Source organism: Scardinius erythrophthalmus (assembly GCF_964197995.2).
Source record: "Scardinius erythrophthalmus genome assembly, chromosome: 14".
NCBI classification, from domain to species: Eukaryota; Metazoa; Chordata; class Actinopteri; order Cypriniformes; family Leuciscidae; genus Scardinius; species Scardinius erythrophthalmus.
The window spans coordinates 22,399,205-22,421,134 of NC_138234.1; the positions used below are offsets into that span (position 1 = coordinate 22,399,205).

At 38.4% G+C, this 21,930-nt stretch overlaps 2 protein-coding genes across 2 annotated transcripts; one reads left to right on the top strand and one right to left on the bottom strand.

The window, feature by feature from the left end:
* The first annotated feature begins 1,786 nt into the window (after positions 1–1,786).
* Positions 1,787–16,008, top strand: cilp2 (cartilage intermediate layer protein 2). The gene is made up of 10 exons (XM_081384549.1): positions 1,787–1,971; positions 6,272–6,367; positions 6,904–7,173; positions 7,300–7,482; positions 8,206–8,358; positions 8,448–8,765; positions 9,663–9,771; positions 9,850–10,007; positions 11,311–13,739; positions 13,823–16,008. The coding sequence occupies exons 1-9, from the start codon at positions 1,908–1,910 to the stop codon at positions 13,725–13,727; spliced, it is 3,768 nt and encodes a 1,255-aa protein (XP_081240675.1). The 5' UTR covers positions 1,787–1,907; the 3' UTR covers positions 13,728–13,739; positions 13,823–16,008.
* Positions 16,009–16,765: 757 nt separating this feature from the next.
* LOC308701853 (Rieske domain-containing protein) lies at positions 16,766–19,402 on the bottom strand. Its single transcript, XM_081384321.1, has 3 exons — positions 19,051–19,402; positions 18,530–18,645; positions 16,766–16,916 (listed from the first exon to the last, which is right to left on the bottom strand). The coding sequence occupies exons 1-3, from the start codon at positions 19,220–19,222 to the stop codon at positions 16,818–16,820; spliced, it is 387 nt and encodes a 128-aa protein (XP_081240447.1). The 5' UTR covers positions 19,223–19,402; the 3' UTR covers positions 16,766–16,817.
* Between the last annotated feature and the right edge of the window lie 2,528 nt (positions 19,403–21,930).

Here is a 21,930-nt window from a genome sequence, read left to right on the forward strand (position 1 = left end):
TGCACGGCAGTATAGGGCACAGCTGATTGGTTCCTGCTGTAACAGTAGCCAATGAGCTCGCTGCTCAACTTTCAAATAGTTGGTCAGCATTTGCTGTAGCAGTTTGCAGCGCGCTTTTAGAAACCCTCCACCTTCCCCAGCTCCACCTGTATAGATCTGCTATGGGTAAGATTTATTCCGCCAAGACCAAACATATCAACATTGTCAAATCCACTACTATGACAAACACTCTGAGAGCTGTCATGACCGTAATTTGTTTAAATAGTAATATCAACCATTTATCGTTATCGACTAATCGGTATTAGTCAAAATTGTAGTATTGCTGCAAATTAAACAAGTATGTAATTTCTGCGCAACTTGTGGCATTATACCGAATTACAGGTTTCCTGAACACTCCCACAAAATTTTATCCCAAATTCTCACCATATTTTATGCACTTGTCTTATTTTTAGTTGTCTATACACATTACACTGAGATATTAAAGGAATAGTTCACTTTGAAATTAAATTTTGGTATGTTTTAGCTTACCTCAAGGGCATCCAAGATGTAGGTGTCTTTTTTTCCGCAGTAGTTTCAATTTTGATATTTTTAGGTCAAACCATTCTTGTCTGTCAGTCATATAATGCAGGTCTATGGTCACTGTCTCAAAGAGCATGCACAGACTCCAAATTAAAACAATTCCCCATCATCCAAATTAAACAATTCCCCATCGTAAGTACACATTAATGGTCTAAGACACGAAACGAGCGGTTTGTGTGAGAAAACGAACAGTATTTATATTGTTTATACCTCTGATACACAGCCACGTCCAAGTGATCTGAGGGCGCGCGCGCATCCTGGTGTGTAACGTGTACGCAGACTGGTGCATAGATATATACACTAGATGTCGCCTAGATGTTCGTTTTCTCACACAAACCGCTCGTTTCGTGTCTTAGGCCATCAATGTGTACTTATGATGGGGAATTGTTTAATTTGGACGATGGGGAATTGTTTTAATTTGGACTCTGTGCATGCTCTTTGAGACAGTGACCATAGACCTGCATTATACGACTGACAGACAAGAACGGTTTGACCTAAAAATATCAAAATTGAAACTACTGCGGAAAAAAGACACCTACATCTTGGATGCCCTTGAGGTAAGCTAAAACATACCAAAATTTAATTTCAAAGTGAACTATCCCTTTAACAGAACAATATTACACACTTCACCTTCAAACAATTCAAAATAGTTATTGTGAATCAGTGTCTGTGACAGTTGGAAATGTTGAACCATTCAGCTGTTTGCAACTCCCTTTGTACGCACCTATTTTTGCAACAGTCATTTTACTGTCACTGAACATTGGAGGAACATTCCTGAAATGCTTAACAGTGGCATGTCAGTAAAATATGAAAATTCCATTATCAAATAAACAGATTTTTTTAAAAATTCAATCCATCTGCTGCCATCACATTACCATCTTCATTCGTGGTTTAAATGATGTAACGCGCCAGGCCAGAACATAATAAAACACACAATGTGATTTATTATTCTGCTCAAGCACACAGATCTCTGGTAATGCAACATATCTTGATTAAAAACACAAACATATAATTTTTTCTGTTGCAACATTCACCTTTCTCCTACATCTCTGCCTGTTGTTTTTTGTCTGTTGGAATGATATAAGGACACAGATGTTAGCGCACCGGCCAATGGCGAGCGTGAGGGGGCTGGTCCGGACCATTCTCCACTCCATCCTGTCTTTTAAAACTCTGGGAACTTCACAAAACTATCAGACTTGATATTGAAAGACTGGGGAAACTAATTCATTGGTCAAGTCTCTCAAAAAACTTTTTCTTTTTGTGCGTGTGTGTGTTTCTTTAATTTATTTTTTTGTTACCAACAGCTGCCCATCAGTGACAGTGGCACTATGTGGGACTTCACAGTCTTGACGTCGGTGCTGTCTACCTTCTTTGTTGTGTCACTGGCACAAGGTAATGTAATTTAAATAATCTCATAACTGTCCTATAGAATAGGATAGGATGTTATTCATTAATAATAGTTTGGTACAGCTGTCAGCACTTAGAAAGACATTGCTGGAGTGATCTTTAGTAAATTTGCTTACAAATCTGCTTGTGTTTAACTCATTGCATATTAATTGACACTTTGTAAAGAAAGCTGTTAGGCTACTAATTATAGAAATTCAGTAGATGGATGTGAATTTTAAGCAACTACCATCTAATTCTATTAAAGTGTTCTGACATGGGAACAGAAGTGTAAATGGCACTTTATCATTTAGCAATTTATGACATTTCACCCAAAAAGCTTATAAAAAATAGTAAATGTATCACAAAGCAGCACTATATTATTTCTGCTTCTGTCACAGCGTCATTCAAACGTCTTTACTTTGGAAAAAGTATGACTGTAGAGGTAGCCTATTCATTATTTGAATGACCGATTGTCGCGAAATACTGGGAAACTGCCGCCTCAGACTAAAATTTGGAGCAACACCGGTTTATCCCTCATTCACTGTCACTCCACAGTGGTCTCCGGTCCTCAACCTCTCTGCGGAATTTATTACCTGTTTCCCAACACGAGTCGACAGCAGGCACGGAAAATAGCGCCTGACATTTCTGAGGTCTAAGTCAAGGCTTTTAAAAATCTTTAGGACTAAAATTCGATTTTAAATAACCAGATGTCTCTCAGTCATCCGGTAATGAGCTGCAAGCCCGCGCGTCCGTGCCAGTTTCATCCAGGGCACGGCGAAGACATTTTCAACGCGCCAAAGTAAATATTGCCACTCTGTAATCTGCTCCATTCAAACGATTCATTCTCCAGATGTTTCACTTTGCTCTGAAGTTCAGCTGCCCGTTACATCGATTTCTGTTGCTTTGATGTGGAAAAGAGGGTGGATAGAGGGATCAAAGGTAATGTGCGAGAGGTTACACTTCTCAATTTCGCTCTTTTCCGTGAAGTGGCTACAAAATGAAATGGTTAAACGAACAAATGTGATTATTAATTATGACATTCTTCATAATTATATAAGTGTGTATAGGCCTATATATATGTATATATATATATATAGGCTACACACATATATATTAACAAAACGTTTATGTTAGTTGCGATTAATCGTGATTAATCGATTTGACAGCACCCAGTTTTATATGTTTTCAAAAAAAAATTTTTTTTAATATTTACTGGAAGACTAATTAGAATCTTTTTAATTAGAAAAATACTTTTGTATTTTACGAATTTCTGTATTCAAGCTGACACTTCAGCTCAAATATATGGTTCAAACAGTTCAAAGACGAGGCAAACCAATCCAGATCATTTTAAAAAACACACCAATCTGGCTATGATATCATTATTATGCAGTGACAATGAGGCAGTTCAGTTTAGAATAATAGAGCACAGATGCATCACCCCTCAGAGTCTGTGGAACAGTTGGTGTCTTCTAATCTTCTTCTCAACCCAATCAGACAGAGCTCACCATCTTCCATTCGAGCACACCTCAGCCAGCACATGTGCCAGATGCACAAAACTACTTCCACATGTTTGCCGACGCAGGATAAACACACAGACAAAACCACTTTGGAGCTCGCATTTGCATTCATTAAAACACGATGGGATGTGGAATGCAATTTTGAGACCACTGCCCGGGCACACTGCCTTCTTAAATGAAATGCCTCTGATTTCAAACAAATCCTTACTTGTTACCAACCTTGTATACTGCGTTAAAGACATCACAGTGTTTTCGCACTCGCCCGAATACATATGAGAATGCGGGTTAGCACTATAGCGCTTTGTCAAAGGGATTCCATAACATGCCAAAATGATTTACCTTTCCATTTTGGAGGAACCTGGGAAAAAACGTTCAGAAAGGATAATACTAGAGCCAGCTAAATTTTCCCATGTTTTTAAATCTATCCTGAGAGGCTTTTATTTACAGACAGTAGAAGGGACCAAAAATGATTCCCGCATAAGCAGCACGTCTACAGCATGCTCGCTAACCACTTTGCCACAGCTTTGACGTAGCTCTTTTATTAAAATCCAACCCTTGCATGTTTTTTGATTAGCTTCTGGCTTGGGTAGCAATACTCTAAACGCACATTAAAAATGGGGAATGTCTTATTAAAAGGCCACAGACTGTTATTTGCGTGAATGGATTAATTGTCTGAGAATGGCTATTGGACACTGCAGACTTTATGAGGTGACGCGAGAAGTCCTAAAATAGTAATGATACTGCACTTTATATTGTGGGCTGAAACCCCTGGCGGCACAAAACAATAAAAAAATTGCTGAATGAAGTTTAAATGACCCTCTTGTGTGAGAGCCATCTCCCAATATAAACTTGGCACGAGTGGTTTGTTATGGGAGGGCAGGGTGTCAGTCTATGTTAGGAGGACACTGATATATAAATAGTTGCTAGTTTCCACTGCAAGGTAAATAATTTTTACACACCTGATCCTAATAATGCCCTGTTACTGGGTGTGGATATTACAAGGTTCCACCGAGGCCATGGACACGCAGTTCTTCCGTCCTGGAATAAAACAGACTATATTATGTGATGCGGTTAGTGCTAATTATATTGGTGGCCTTTGGGTTTAATCCATAGCCTTCGCAACGCAGATGCTATGTATTCAAGCTTGACATCATTGGTTGTTGTGATCACAATTCACCAACCAATTTTCAGGCATTAATGAATACTTGTTCCATGTCTTGTTCTTACTGAATACTTTTCTTGTTCTATGTTTGATTGTCTCTTTCAGATCAGTTGAGGCCTGCTCACACCAAGAACGATATCTATAACAATAACTATAATAGCATCCACAGCAACAGGAGATGATGACGTTCTGTATATTGAACTGCACACTGCAGTTATGTTGTTTGCTGCTTTCAATGCTTGTGCTCTTTAAAAAGATATGATTATAGTTATCACTTAATTTATCATCCTTGGTTTGAAGGCCCTTTACTATCACGACTGAAGAGTTTGAAGAGAACCTAGCTAACTATCTGAATAACATCAAATGGCGCAGACAACTAAAATGATCATTCATCATTTCTTAATCATTATGTTTTGTGGTATTTAGAAAAGTGGTTTAAAAGCGACTCAATGTCACTCAGGATAAGTGTATAACTGAAATAATGACATTCTCATATTCTGTGATCTATACTTTGGGAATGACAAGCTCTCTTTCAGGTGAACCTGCAAGGTAAATCAATGCAGTATTTGAGAGGCATATAATCACAGTAATGGTGGCTTGGAGTAAGTCCTGCAAAGCTTCTACAGTGACTGACATGTCTGCCGCAGATAAGCGCTTCAGTGTGTGTTGAGTAAAGCCATTAACGATCCACTGTCAAGACACTGTGCTGTTTCTACTTGAGCATGTTAGGCTTGGCTATATCTGTGGGACACGTCGCCTTTGGGAAAAAAAAGTAATGGCATTGGTGAATGAATCCCTCAGTCTATGATTTCCTTATCACAGCACACTATAAGCAAGTTCTGGAAAGTGGTTCAGGGGTTTACCTTTGACAGGCAGGACAGTCAGCATGAAGCACCAGAGGCCCACTGTCCTCCGCCTGGGATGTGGGAGTGTATCTTCTGGTAATGTGTCATCTAGAAAGCATGAGACACCATGTGTTTGTACCCATTACTCTATCTTCTGCTTTGGGGCCCTGGCTAGTAAGTGTCTCCAGATTAGTTTGAGAATGGATGTAGGGGATCAAGCCATCGTGCATGCTCCACTACCATATGTTTGCAGCATCTCCCGATGTGACCAGACAGAGCGGAAAGAGATACAGTGCAGAAATGGACCAAATGTGTCCTCCTCAGGCCAATCATGAGATCAGATATCAGGTGCTAACTCAAAACTGGTTGGACGTGGTTCAGAAGGGCCGTAGATGCCAAGGGATGCTGAGCCGATAAAAGTAGGCCACTTGGACTCTGGTGGCACCGATGCCGAGAGCACACACACAAAAAAAATCAGTACTTAAATATTGAATGTCTTTAGCACACATTCCATTTACCATGAATCCGAGCAGGATTTTCCGATCACATTCGCAGACGTGTCTGCAACCTAAGGAACGTGCAAGGAATGAGTTTTTCTGATCTATTACATTGCAAATGATATTGCACTGTAATAGATCAAACAAATTTTGCGTCCAGCTTTTTAAGACCAAATTTTGTTAGTCCCTAAGGAGGTCAGTGTTCCTTGTAGATTTAGTTGCAGCCAATGTTCCTTTGGTAGCACCTTTGTTGAGTGCGCTGTAATAAAGTTTGCATTCCCACAGGACCCATCTGGGACAGCTCACATCTTCGGAGGTTAAACCAAACGGACAGGAACCGAAAGCTGGCTTACAACAGCCTTGTGGAACCACAGACCACAGGTAGTTATGGATATATTAACATGCTCTCTTTATGCAATCAACTAATTTGTGGCGTCCTATTTGATCCAAACCGCGTCTTTGTGATGCTAAAAATTGTGATGTAATGATATATGGAGTCATCCGTCTTCATTAAATGTGAGCCTTAATGATGAAGGCATATAGCCACTGCAATGCTGAAACAATTAGACATTAACTCGTTTACGTGTAAATGAGTTTACACATGTTCCTAATTGGAGAAAAAGAATAAGTTGTCTCTTAGACAATTCAGGCAGCTCTCTCTGCCTCGAATAACGTCATCTGATTCATACCTCCCATGGGATAGTTAGACATATAGCAAAAAGCTCTTTTGTGAGACACGGATTGTATTTTAATATGATGCAAAAAAGCTAGGCTAATCTCTTGTAGTAAACCGAGCACAATGGGGAAGAAATTTGACGTAATATGGAAACTCTCTTTCTTCACATCTTTGGGTCACTGGTAAGAGCATACAGTTCTTGTAAAACATCTTACTCTGATCTTTGTTTTGTGTAACCCAGGCGTGACCGAGTGGACATCCTGGTTCAATATCGACCATCCGGGAGGAAACGGCGACTATGAGAGGTTAGAAGCCATTCGCTTCTACTATCGGGAAAGGGTTTGCTCACGACCTGTAGCCATGGAGGCCCGTACCACGGACTGGGTTGCAGCTGCGGATACAGGGGAGGTGGTCCATTCCAGTCTGGAGAAAGGCTTCTGGTGCATCAATAAGGAGCAGCCATTTGGTCGCAGCTGCTCCAACTATCATGTGCGATTCCAGTGTCCACCAGGTACAATTAGTCAAGAGACAATCCATCAACGTAGAGAAGTGTATTCCATATGGAGGCATATGCATAATTTTAACACATGAGTGTTATGCATTTTAACATATGAGTTTTTTTTTGTTGTTTCTTAAGTCCACTCATACTGGACCGACTGGAGCGAATGGACCCCTTGCTCTGCCACCGCCTGTAATGATGTTGGCATCCAAGTCCGTCAGAGGAAATGCATGAGCACACAACCTCTTCCCTTGCTGCTTTCGCCCGTCTGCGTGGGACCTCACATCGAACGGAGAGAGTGTTCAACCCCACCATGTCAAGGTAAACAAAGAACTAATATGAATTTGAACATTTACTGATATAATATGCATTTCTAGTCTTCATTGCTAGGTTTCAGTAGCATCTGTTTTTAGTTAGTTTTGATCTGTTTTAGTTGATCTCCCAACTTGGCTAAGATGGCACTATGATGGCTTAGCTGGTCAACCAGTTGTTTCAAAGTACCCCAAAAAACCCAGCAATCCATTTTAGGTTGGTTTAAACATTTTCCGGCAGGATAAAGCCAGATTTTTAAACAGCAGCGAGGTGTCACGCGCTCATTGTGTGCTCTTCATAGATACGTCCAAAGGTTTGTTTTTGACGCATTTTTGAGTCACCTAAATAATTATGACAATCAACTCAGAAATGAGGCTTATTTTCCATTCATGATCCTCGAGAGCGATCACATCCTGCTGACATTTACATGACACATGTGGTGCCCAATTAGCTGGTTAAACCTTAACATGTTTCTGTATGTACAGACCAAGCTTTGATGTCTTTGATCATAAAATCAATGTAACCACACTGGCAGAGATGTCAAAATGCAGTATGACATTTCTGTATACACGCACACATACATCATATTTTTAAATAGTAAAACAACGTGAGTGGCATTTTCATGTGCAAAACTTGCCACCGTGATTCTAGGGCGTTGTGGGTTTTTGCCAAGACATTGCGATCTAGTTATGTTAATTAACCACTATTTTCCCTCAAATCTCGACTAAACAGCCTTGTGGAGCCAATGGGGTTCATGGAGTGCTTGCTCAGTGACCTGTGGGAAGGGACGCAGGACAAGACGTAGGACATGTCACAGATCTTCAACTAAAATTCAGTGTACAGGACGACCAGTAGAGGTCCAAAAGTGTGGAAATCCATGCCCAGGTATTGTGCATTACAAAACACACAATCTTTGAAAAGCCATAATATTTGTTGCTACCTTGAAATCAAAACACCTATTTTATTTTTTACAGTGGCATGCAAACGTGTCTGTCCTGGGGGACGTCCCAATAAGGACTGTAGCTACTGTATCTGCGATGGACAGACACTACAAGGGGAGGTCTTCAGCGTTACAGGTGTCCCAGTGGCTAACGCCACAGTGGCTCTGGCCAGCCAAGCTAAGGTCATCCGTGCCCACACTGATGCCAAGGGTCAATTCAAGATTGAAGGACTGTGCACCAACCCTCAGACCCAAATAGTCATAAGGAAGGATAAATTTGCACCCATCACTCTCCCTGTTTCCATCAACAGCACTGATGAACTCTGGGTACGGGCCATCTTACAATCCTCAGGTAAAGAAATTAAGAAAACGTGAAAAAGTTATAACATTAATACACTGAATTTGGATATTAATACTAATACTAATACTTGGATATTGATACCCAAAAATGAAAATGATCCCATAATTTACTCACTCTCAAGCCATCCTAGGTGTATATGACTTCTTTTAGCTAAACACAATCTGAGTTATATTAAAAATATCCTGGCTCTTCCCAGCTTTATAATGGGAGTGAATAGTGAATAGATTTTGAAGCCCAAAAAAGCGCATCCATCCATCATAAAAGTAATCCAATACGACTCCAGGGGGTTAATAAATGCCTTCTGAAGCGAAGTGATGAGTTTTTGTAAGAAAAACATCCATATTTATAACTTTTTAAAACTATAATGACTGGCTTCTGTACGCGAGTCGAGTTCCAACGGAAGAGTGAACTCTGACCCGACGCATGACGTTTAGATGAACGTGGAAGCACAGAGGATAGAGCAAAACAAAACACCGGTCACGAATTAGAAGTCTAAAGCGAGAATTTTAAAAGAGAAATGTTGGAGGAGCTTGAGTTTGTTGCCCAGCCCTATTAGTTTGAACCGCGAGAGGCGTCTACTATCACCTGAGCTTACGCTACTCCTACATCTTACGTCATATGATAGAACCTGACTCTCGTGAAAACACGGACGGCTTCAAAATCTTAGTAACTGTTCACTCCCATTATAAATCTTGGAAGAGCCAGGATATTTTTTTATATAACTTAGATTGTGTTTGGCTGAAAGAAGAAAGGCATATACACCTAGGATGGCTTGAGGGTGAGTATTTTATGGGATAATATACATTTTTGGGTGAACTAACCCTTTAATTTGAACAAATCTTACCGTGAGTTGTTGCATTATTGGTTTCTCTGTTTTATGTCTTACAGAAAAGCCATATATTGAGAAACATCCTGAAGACAAAGTACGTTATGAAGGACAACGTGCCACCCTTTGCTGTAGAGCAACAGGAACACCAAAACCTGACAAATATTACTGGTAAAAACAATGTTTATAATTAGATTTTCTGACATATGGCGTTAATGTCTTAGTTACAAAGATTTGTTTGATTCAAAGGTATCACAATGGAACTTTATTGAATCGCACAAAATACAAGTACGATGAAGATTTGATATTGCGGGACCTGAAGACAGAGCAGTCAGGACAATATCACTGCAAAGCAACTAGTCTGACAGGCAGCATCAAGTCTACTTCAGCCGTCCTCACTGTTTTCGGTAAGTGCAAAACCATTTTAGAGGGCAAGAGGGATATGTTAAAATGTCCCTAAAGAAGAAAAATAATCCCATTAAATATTGAGGTCTCCAATGAAATATTAAAGTCTATAATGTCTAGTGACATGTGCGGTACAATGTTTTATTATGTTTAAGTTGGTAGAAATTACCACTTTCTAAACAAGGAATGACTGGCAAGAAGTCGTTGTGAGCAGACTAAAATCCTTAAATCCCACAAACTCTCCATATTAAAGTGAAATCCAAGCTCTTCAATAAATCCTGTTTTTTCATCCTCAGACAAGTATGTATTTCTACTTTTGCGCACATAACTGCACATTTAGAAAATTCCCATGATGCTTATTATCCAAGATATAGATTGTCAGAAATAGTCTGCTGAAAACGTGTGCTAAAGCAATCAGCCCTAGACTTTGTCTGAGGGATCTCTTTGCTTCTTAATCATTATGGCATATGAAATGTGCTTTGCTGAATGAAACACTTACACCTGTGACAGCAGGATTCTTAATGGAGTATGATTAATGTGTTTTGTATTCACTCTTGCATTTAAACAACAGCTACAGGAGGAAAGTTTTCTGTAAATTCAATTTCATCAACCTCAAATAAGATTACATGGTTGCTGTCTCGAATAAGTGTCACTTTAAAGGAAAAAACAGCTCTCTAATGAATAAATGAACAGCATTTACAATGGAGAGGTAATGTGACAATAATGACAGCAGTCATTAATATGGTAACAGAATGAGATTTAATTTAATCAGAAACAATACTTTGGCAAGTCATCAGACTCCCATTTCAGGCTTCCAAGTTCAGTGACCCAGTTTTATTTGTTCGCAATGTTCCATTCATTACCATATTATATTAAAAAAAAAAAACATTAATATTTTGCTTTAAAGCAAAGTGGTATGTAAAGTCTACTAACAAGATAAACACTGTAAAATATTTATGTAAAACATTTTTTTTTTTACAAAATACTATCAAAACATCTTTATAACACGGAAAATATACTTAATAGAATTTTCTTTCTCTCTGTTTTAAGAATTAATCTTACAAAGTTTTGTGAGTTTTATGCTTAAAAAAGGAAAAAGCCAGTGGGATAAGAAAAAATAAACTTAATTTTTTAAATAAACAATTTTTATATATATATATATATATATATATATATATATATATATATATATATATATATATATATATATATATATATTTAAGAAAACAACATTTTTACAGTGCCCATACATATTCTGTATGCATTGAAAATGTAGCACACTGATCTTGCATTTTGTTTTCACAGCTAAAGGATCACCAGCATGCAACTCGACACCTGATTCTCACTTGATCAAATTGCCATTTGACTGCAAGCAGCCAGGAACAGACTCCAAGTTTTACAATGCAGGTCGCTGTCCACACAACAAATGCCCTGGGTCGCTGGACTTTGATATGCGCTGCAGGGATGGATCCGGCTTCTGCTGTGGGGTCAAACAATTGGACTCTAGAGAGATCAACTGCGGCCGTTACACCCTGCCTATCAAGGTTGTGAGTGAATGTGGCTGCCAAACCTGTGTGGAGCCCAAAGTCCTTGTACGGGGCAGGGTGGTGGCGACAGACAATGATGAACCCCTTCGCTTTGGATACATTTACATAGGGAAGGAACGTATAGGTACCACAGGATATCAGGGTGGGTTCACAATCCAGGTGTCTCCAGACACAAAGCGTCTTGTGGTAAACTTTGTCGACCCTTCTCAGAAGTTCATTGACACAATCAAGGTTTTTATTTTTGACAAAAGAGGAGGTGCAGTCTATCATGATGTAAAAGTGATGAGGAAGCAGGAACCTGTTGATATCAATGCTGCAGAAAGCAATACCATTTACCTAGGTGAAATTAAAGGCGAGGACCCTATCGGTCAACTGGTCATACCTCCAAACTCTTTCCATAAAAACACTGGGGAAGTGTATGAAGGGACCGTTAAGGCCAGCGTCACGTTCCTTGACCCACGCAACATTACCATGGCTGCTGCTGCCCCTGGTGATCTCAACTTTGTAGACGATGAAGGAGACATGCTCCCGCTCAGGACATACGGAATGTTTGCAGTAGATTTCCGAGATGGGGCAAATCAGGAGGTTCTAGGAGCCGGCGCAGTCCAAGTTCTCCTCGATACAGAGCATGTTAAAATGCAGGAGCACATTCCTACTATGAAACTCTGGTCCCTCAATCCCGACACAGGCATTTGGGAGGAGGAAAGTAACTTTCAACCCACACAAAGCACCATTGCTGGCAGTGGGAGGAATAAACGAGAGGAGCGCACTTTCCTAATAGGAAACATGGAAATCAGGGAGCGTAGATTGTTCAATCTCGATGTACCTGAAAATCGCCGCTGCTATGTCAAGGTGAGGGCGTACATGAACGACAAGTTCCTGCCCAACGAGCAAATAGAAGGAGTAGTAATAAACTTGATAAACCTGGAGCCCAAGCCTGGTTACTCGTCAAATCCAAGGGCATGGGGTCGCTTTGATAGTGTGATAACAGGTCCAAACGGTGCTTGTCTTCCAGCTTTCTGCGACGCTCAGAGGGCTGACGCATACACGGCTTATGTCACGGCAATAATGGGAGGTGAGGAATTGGAAGCAGCCCCCTCAATGCCAAAAATGAACCCAAACATTATTGGAGTGTCTCAGCCTTACTTAGGGAAGTTAGATTACCAGCGCTCAGATCATGAGGATTCAGCACTTAAGAAAACAGCTTTCCGAATCAACCTGGCCAAACCAAACCCTAACAATTTTGATGAAACGAACGGTCCAATCTATCCTTACCAGAGTTTAATTTCATGTGAAAATGCACCTGTTGATGCCAACCACTTTCGTTTCTTCCGTGTCGAAAAAGATAAGTACGAGTACAACGTGGTACCCTTCGAGGAGAGTGACCTCACATCTTGGACTGGGGACTACCTTTCCTGGTGGCCAAATCCACAAGAGTTCAGGGCTTGCTTCATCAAAGTTAAGATTCATGGAGCAACAGAAATCATGGTAAGGTCAAAAAACCTTGGTGGCACTCATCCTCAAACAAGGGGTCAGTTGTATGGCATCAGAGACATTCGTAGTACCCGTGACTTAAACCATCCCAACACCTCTGCAGCTTGTCTTGAGTTCAAGTGCAGCGGGATGCTCTTTGATCAAGGTAGTGTAGACAGGTCACTCATTTCTGTGATTCCACAAGGCAACTGCCGTCGGATAGGCGTCAACGGTCTCCTGCAAGAGTATCTAATAAAGCATCCTCCTGTTCTTCAGAACAATGAATCTCATGCATTCAATATGTTAGCTCCTGTTGATCCCCTTGGACACAATTACGGAATATACACCGTCACAGACCAGAACCCACGCGTTGCCAAAGAGATCGCCATTGGCCGTTGCTTTGATGGAACTTCGGATGGTTTTTCCAGGGAGATGAAGTCAGATTCTGGAGTGGCACTAACGTTCAGCTGCCCTAAAAGAACTGTGAATCGTGAGAGCTTATTCCAGCGCTTGCAAACAAATCCTGGCCTAACACTAACACAGATGGCGCGGGAGATGAGGGAGTCCCAGGGACTGCAAGTCAGAAGAGGGTCAACCCAAATGGTGGCCTACCCCTTTGGCCAACAGGGCAGGAGCCAGAACCGCAGAGCCACGAACACTAACAGAAGGAGACCTGCTACAAGGACACAACCAAGACAGTAGACCTTTATTTAGGTGAGTTCTCCAAGTGCACTTTTTAGAAAAATAATTTCAAGATGTTGATGAAAATTAAGTGTATGCTTTCTGTCCACACGCAGGCTTTTCTGTTTGAAAAGAATGAAGAAATGAGAAAAAAAAACCTGCAATGGAAATCCTAAACTTGGCTAGCTGGGTGATATTGGATGCTGTGTCCTAACGGAGCAAAATCCTTACCTGATTTATCCGAACACATTTAAACTCTTTCTGTTTGTGTATGGAAAACTGTCCTCTCAAGTTTATTTCATTGTTTAAGACATTAATTTTTTGATTAGGCCAAATACTAATACAGGATGATGTCATTTATTTATTTTAAATGTCAAAACGTGCTTATGCGGAGCGTCCTACTTTTAGATTATTGACTAATTTTCTCTAATTGATCAGTGTCTTGTCTTCCATTGATTACAGGCTAAATAGGTGAGACAAGTCTGTATGGAGACTTGTATGTATGTTAAGGTCAAGTGTGACAGCTGCTAATCCTTTCATCAACGACATTTGTTGTAATTTAGCCAACTATTGGTCTGACCAAAGCACGACTGACTCCAGCCAAAAAAAACGCATCCCTTAACAGAATAAGGTAGCTTTAACAAACATGTGGTGACATATAATGAATGATAAAATGGCCTTAACTTGCAACATCGCCTTTTTGAAATGCCCTCTTCATCCTTTTAATCGCATGGCTGGCCTAATTTAAATGTTTTCTTTTGATATGAAATCCAACTAATACAGTAAATCTCAGTGTATGATGTCTAGATTTTAGGGTAAACTGATTGTATTTTGTTTCTTGTTTCTGTCTCCTAAAGTGCAATATTGTGTTCCAATAATGACTTGAGAGTCCTAACAAAAACGTCCTATGTAATGAGCCAATCAGCCATAGGTCTGTTTAAAATGTTGGGCTATGCCCTCAGTAAGTGTATATCTGAATTTCAAATTACATAGTACCTGTTTTTTAACCTAGATATAATGAATCTGAGCTTGCTAATCCAATGCAGCCTTCTCTCATTTAGCCATCTGACAATGCAACATAAGTGCAGTTGCAGTATTTTAAAACCACCCTGAAGTAACTATGGACATTTACAAAAATAATTTAATGGACCATAAAAAATCATGCAGGACAACTGTATTTTCTGAGGTATGTTTTGTAGTTAAGCATTGCAAATTGGATTTCATTATGGTAATTCTGCTTTGATTTGTCTAGCCTAATCCCTTATGCGTTAAAATTCCTCACTATCCTGCGTTGGCTCAGAGAAGAAAGTTAATTGGGTTGAGGGATTATGCAACGTTTTAACAGATAATGGAGGAAAAGTTTGTCTGTATCTCCAAAGTGTACAGCTTGCCCAGTGCAGGTAGGTAATATAAACAATTTTGTGAAATAAAATCAAATTAAACAACAATATACGTCAAAAAAGAAAAAAATATTGATTCATCTGAATAAAAGATAGATGATCCAATGAAGAAATGTACACTATAAAATTGTGGCAGAATTGTTCTAAAATTGCAGTTGATTACTATTTGCAAAGTTGCTGAACTCTCCTAAAAGACCAAATGTAATCGGATATTGCAATATGTAAAAAGTATGTTAAACTGTGCCATTGACAGTGGCCAACTAGATTCATTAGGAAAATAACATATGTTCCTCTAATCCATTTTCCCCATTTAAACTGTAAAACACATTGCTGTACACCAAGTACACACTTAAAACAACTAAAATCATGTTTGTTTGTTTGTTTTTTCTATCCCAGACAGTCTCACCTATAAGTGATGCTGAGTCATACATTTGTAACTTGAATAAACTTCTGTAATTTTGTAATATATCCAGTTATTGTAACCTTTGGTCTTTCAGCATATCTATACTGTACATTTTTATTTCAGAGGCGAGGTGGATATTGGATGAATACGGTGCTAAAAAAAAATAAGTTGGCCTCCAGTTAGCTTTCAAAAGAGTGTTTGTCCTCGCTTTAACTGTCTGGCTGGTCTCAGGGAGACTACAAAATTTCAAGGAATATCCTCTGGCAAAATGTGCGTTGATAACGCATTGTCTACACTACAAAGTGAGAGTTGAATAGTTGCCTCGGCGCTCTCGGAAATCTCTTCATGCTTGCTTCACAAACATCTTACGTAAAACAAATGCTGCAAATCATATCGTAGCTTAGACTGCATGACATTTCCTGCCTTGCTATCTCAAAAGCCAGTTTTATGTGTAAATTGTGGATTAAAATGTCTGTCAGTTTTACCAGAATGTAAATAAAGATCTCTTGTAAACATGTTCTATTGACACAGTTTTTATTCCATCGACGTTAAATACAAAATGTGCAAACAACAACCCAGAAATCACAAGCAGGCAAAATATCACACATAAATATTTTAAATTGTAAAAAAAATATATATATATATTTATATTTTTTGCATTAAATTATATTTTATAGGAGTAGGATGCTGCTTTAAATGGGAAGAATGTTCGAAATAAGATTTTTTTTTAACAAAGACAAGTACACATAATAATGGAATCATAAGATTAAAAAAACAAGTCGACCAAGTAATTAAGGGAATTAATTAGGGGAAGTCACTTATTTTTTTTCCCTCCGGTGAAAGTAATTTCTACCTGACACTCAAGAGGATTGGATCTAGGAATGTATAATTATGGCAAGTTACAACTGTAAACATTAATTACAGCCCTAGAGAGAAACACATTAACATCTCCAGAGTACTAACGATTATGAAGCTAAAACTAAAAATAATTAAGCCGCTGTCTGTGACCTTATTTTCCCTGAGTTCAAGAAATCTTGCATATAAATATTGACAATTTACATTTATAACAGTTCAAATAAATCATAAAATATATCATCTAAATGTCAGAAAACAATGTTCATTTTAGTGTCATTTGAAGCAATTTGCATACAACATTAAATTTATCTTTAATTCGTAGTGTATATATACAATATACTATATATATATATATATATATATATATATATATACTGCATCATTTTCAAATATTACCCACAGTAACAAGATCCAAACAGATGATTTAGTTCAAGGGAAGAGTAACCAAGAACTTCAGTGCTCTTTGACCTGTCCGAAAGGCTGTAGCGAGAGCTCGTTTGCGTGCTTGACATATACGTTGCCGTCCTCCAATTTCACTTCATAAACTTGTTGCTAAAAAAAGAAAAGGAAAAAAAAAACTATACATTTTGAAGGAGAAATAAAACTAAGCCCGCCTGCAATGCATCTGACTCTCAATTTCTGCTTGCACAGCTGTAAAAGCCTAAAGCTAGGAAGGTACTTTGATATACGAGCACGGTGGATGTGAACCGGTGGTGGGAATAGTCTAATTACTGAACATTTCAAGGTGTCGAGCCCCCCAGGATGACTGTCGTAATTATGGATTGGTTTTCAGAGACTTTGCCTTATATTGATTGGACGGAGTTCGCTGTCACGTCCAACCGCCCAATTATTTATTCGCAGCATGAGAGAACACATTTCGTCTGTTTATTAAAAAAGCAGATGCTTGGCTAAAATGAAACGTGCCGAAATGATGGTAGTTGAATTCTTAGGAACTTTCCAAACGTCTGTTTGGCAGCAATGCCTTCTGTATGTTTCTGTTGATGTACAATCCATTACCGCGTGAGATAATGTTTGGTGCCATACTGAGTTAAAGTGATGGCACAACAAATGTGGTTTTAATTTTAAGATACAAGTGTTTTTCGGGGGCGCTGAATCATCGGCTGAATCACTGTTTAACTTAACTGGTTCAACTGGCTGACTGCTGCCCCTTTACTGCTGAGTAATGAAATCCAGTGTTTATAATGATCTCTAGGAGGAACACACAAGCATCTCACTGATTCAAGAAATGCTACTTATATTAGAGATTCATATAATGTAGCCTAACATAGTTAGATCTTCTCATACGTGCTGCTTATCCAAACATAATCACATCTGATATAACTTTAAGGAATGTTCCAGAGTCAATACAAAAAGGCATTTTCAACAGCATTTGTTGTATACTGAGTTACCACCGAAAATAATTTTGATCCGCCTCTTAGTTTAAAAAAAAGTAAGTACAGTGCCAGCATATGGAGAGTTTGAAGGCCGAAATGTGAAGCTCATATTTTTTTAAGCACATTAATTCTTACTTCAGAAAAATATTTACTCATGATAACCTGTGTAATATTTTAGCCATATTGCGATCAAACTTTGTTGCCTGGCCCCATTTACTTCCATTATAAGTGTCTAACTGTAATAGTGATTTTAAAGAAGGCTTGTTTCCACCACGGAATAAAAAAGGTAATTGAGACTTTTTGATATGACTGTGAGATATAAACTTGCAATTGCAAGAAAAAAAAGTCAGAATAGTGAGGTAGCTCGAAATTGCGAGAAATAAAGTCAGAACTGCAATTTTATATCCCGCAATTCTGACTTTATAACTCGCAATTGCAAGTTTATATCTCACAATTCTGAGAAAAAAGTTCTAATTGCGAGATAAAAAGTTATTATTATTCCGTGGCAGAAACAAGCTTCCTTAGATTTTTGCTAAGGTACAAGTTAAAATAGTTTTCTGTGGTAATCAATAACCCAGACAGCAACATGGTGTTGGCCCAGATCTGGCCCACAACGGTACATGAGGAATCCATATGTACCAGATGTGGGCCGGATCTGGGCCGACACTGTCTGTGAATATACTAAAAATGTTATTGTTGAGCTTAACTTGTAATGAACCTGGAACAATCCTTTAAATATGAGTTAAAATGTTGAACCAAAAAATGCTTTACCTGTAAACCTGTGCTTGATTTCCCTGTTTTGAGATTGAAGTCATAGTCATGCCAAGGACAGAAAACCTTAAGAACCCCATCGGCCTCCTCGATATCTCCATCACACAGCGGACCTCCTGAAAGTCATTATACTTCATTTCACAATTCAGATAGCATTTAACGTGTAGACATATTATTTGTCACATACATATCAAAACAGAAAAGACATGTTGCCACAATGCTCATTATCATCCTATATAATATCACCCTAAAAACTTATTACGTTAGCAGGACAACACATAATATTAATGTTTTACAGCATACGCACCGCAGTAAAGAAACTGACATTTAGGCAACTAACGTTACGGTTAACGTTACCATGGTGGGAGAATGAACACATCGCACAACCGACAAAACAATTAATATTTAACGTTACCATTTAAGTCGTTGCTGCTAGTTAGCTGGCTAGCTAAAGTAGCTTTACGTCCCTTTCTAGTGCTTTAAAAACTGATATAAGCTAATACAATAATTCATTGTCATACCCGAATGAGCGCAGCGAGCGTCCATCGCCAAGAATTCACCGCTCACATAAAACAGACAAACATCCGCGTCGCCTCCATCGGATGAATAGATCAATCTGCATTGTTTCTTGGACAGCTCTGACACAGGCCCTACTAGCCTCCAGGGAACACTCTCATCTTCTGAAGAAGTCATGGAGGCTGGTTAACCGGCTCATTAACGTGTTGTATTTCTTGTTTGATATGAACAACGCGATGTAATTCGGCTCACCGACAGTCGCTGGTGTCGCCGCGTTGTCGCTTCCTCGGCTCACCGACAGTCGCTGGTGTCGCTTCCTGGAAGCTGCACTGCGTCTTGTCGCCAAAGAGGGGTCTCCAAAGGCTCGTTTAACAACCCTGTTGGGAGAGGGTGAAAAAGAAAAAAGAAATACAACAACAACAAATCCTGCCTGGCCCAAGCTGGTGTTCAGCTGGTCTCCCATCTTGACAGGCTAAAATGATAAAAAAAAAACCTCTAAAAAAACTAGCTTGCTAAACCATACGACCAGGCTGGAAGAACAGCTCAAACCAGTCAACAAGTTTGGCAGGTTTTAGCCCTTTGTTCATCAGGGGAGACTTGAAAAATAACCATATCATACTTTGTGGACTGTCACTATTAAAAAAAAATAAAAAAAATTATACTAAGCAGTTTTGAATGTAAATGAGGAAAAAAGTGTGTTTCATGCAGACTGATACGATGCTTACTTACAGCATTCTGGTAGTACTCAAAAATATTGAGGACAAGGAAGGAAATTAAAACAAGCCTACCCTGACTGGTTTATTACAATATGCATAACTCAAACTCAAAGAATAAAGCTCTCAGTGATTACAACACACAAAAATATCAAAAACAGATCAAGCTAGCTGTTTCACAATGTCCCAGCTATTTCTCAAAGCTATGATGTCCACCCTTGTGTTATGCAATCAGCCATTCTCAATCAACTGTGTCCCTCGTTTTTGCCTCATTTTATTCATAATCAGCATAACTTATTAAGTCAGATTAGTTCCATAAGCATAATCAGCCATGCACCAAAACTTAGTAGCAACATACTCTACAATGTGCATCACAATGCAACTTTGTTCTCCAGAATAATTTGTGCTGATATAGTGCAGGTTGCTAGCATTTATGTTGGCTTGCATTTAGATTAATATAAGATGCTTGCTAGATGCGAGATGACTGAACATCTGGTCGAGCACTATGAAAAAAGGGACAAGGCCAGTATCCAAAAAGCCTTGTATTTTCTCTACACTATAATCTTTAGTGAGTGAGCTGAATAGGCCTACTTAAAAGAGAGAACAATTCTGAACCCATGCTAAGACAGCTTCACACAGCATAAACATTAAATGTAGGCTAACAGGTTCTCCGGTCAATTACATCCAAGCTCTAGACAAACACTCAAAGTCTATTTATCATTAGAAGCACATTTCACATTTTCATTCCCCTCAAATGAAACGTTTTCGAAACCCACTTGAGCCACTCTGCAAATTGGTATTTTTAGTATCTGTTCTGCTATATATATACTGAATATTTTGCAAAAATATTAATTAACTTTCATGCCACATGGTTTTCCATTCATGTACCCTAATTAACACAAATTAACAATTATCAGTACCTAAGAATAATAAAAAAAAAACGTTGACAGGAAAATTCCCATGTCCCCAATCGTGTATTCTAAACTTCACTTTTAAATAAATAGTCAAGTCAAGTCAAGTCAAGTCAAGTTTATTTATATAGCGCTTTTCACAACACAGGTTGTATCAAAGCAGCTTCACAGTAATAAATTAGAACAATACATCAATGTTTGTTTCTAGTGGAACGTCTACGTTTGGTAATGCTGATCAATAGTATACAATAGTTACATATCTAAATTAGCATTTTTGAGTATTAGTACACACATTTACTTTTTTGTGATACATATTTTTAATGTGTATAACCATTAATTGTTATATCGTTTCTCAAACCTCTCAAACTTCAGTCCACCTTGTTGCGCTGGTGCTTCTTGCCCTTTAAAATCTCAGTCAAAGTATCAGTCATGAACTTTTTTTCTTTTCCTAATTTTTAGAAGACCTATCTAATAGCATACACAACATATCCACCATGTTGTGTCAATTTATACTGTATATATATATTTTTTGATTTTATACTATTAAAATTCTTTCTAAATGTTAATCTTCCACTATGCTTCCACATGTTGTTCTTTCCTAGCTAGTGGGCTTGATTACATTGTAAAATATTATTTTCATGATTTGTCATCGGAACTTTTTTCTTTGTCAATTCAATTTAGATAATTCATATGGTTCAGATAACATAATATTTTGAGTGTCTGTTGATTAAACCAATCTCCTTCTTTGTATTAACACAAATCTTTAATTTCGATGAACTCAAAATTTTAAAGCAACCAGGTTACTTAATTTTTAAAGTTAAACCAACAATCATTTTTTATAGTGTAGCTTCAAACATCCACCCTGTTATACCACTGCATTGCTAAAATAACAGGGTTGAAAAATGTCCTATAATATGAATGTGAAAATTGAAATATTTTGTCAGGATTATTAGGTTATAGCCTGAGCTTGACCAGTGTGTTTTCCAGACATTTTCTCCCTCTAACAAGGCAAAAAAGTAATTGAATTAAAAAATAAATAAATAAATCAGCAAACCTGCTCAGTCCAAAATCCACCAAACTGTTATGTTTTTTATAAGCTCAAATTAATTTGAGAGTCTGCATGGAATATAAAAAATTCATATGACACGCAAAACTAAATTAGTAAAGACAAAAACAAAACATACACTTTCCTTTATACAAATAATATTAATTATAAAGATAAAGTATATAGTTTTTGCTATTAAATGAAATCGCAAAATTC

Excerpts from the sequence above, each read along its gene's own strand:
- cilp2 (XM_081384549.1), top strand. The coding sequence starts at position 1,908 with ATGTGGGACTTCACAGTCTTGACGTCGGTGCTGTCTACCTTCTTTGTT. Across the intron at positions 6,368-6,903 it reads TGTGGAACCACAGACCACAG|GCGTGACCGAGTGGACATCC; the intron begins GTAGTTATGGAT and ends TGTGTAACCCAG. Across the intron at positions 8,359-8,447 it reads GTGTGGAAATCCATGCCCAG|TGGCATGCAAACGTGTCTGT; the intron begins GTATTGTGCATT and ends TATTTTTTACAG.
- LOC308701853 (XM_081384321.1), bottom strand. The coding sequence starts at position 19,222 with ATGACTTCTTCAGAAGATGAGAGTGTTCCCTGGAGGCTAGTAGGGCCT. Across the intron at positions 18,646-19,050 it reads CGCTCGCTGCGCTCATTCGG|GAGGTCCGCTGTGTGATGGA; the intron begins GTATGACAATGA and ends AATGACTTTCAG. Across the intron at positions 16,917-18,529 it reads AATCAAGCACAGGTTTACAG|CAACAAGTTTATGAAGTGAA; the intron begins GTAAAGCATTTT and ends TTCTTTTTTTAG.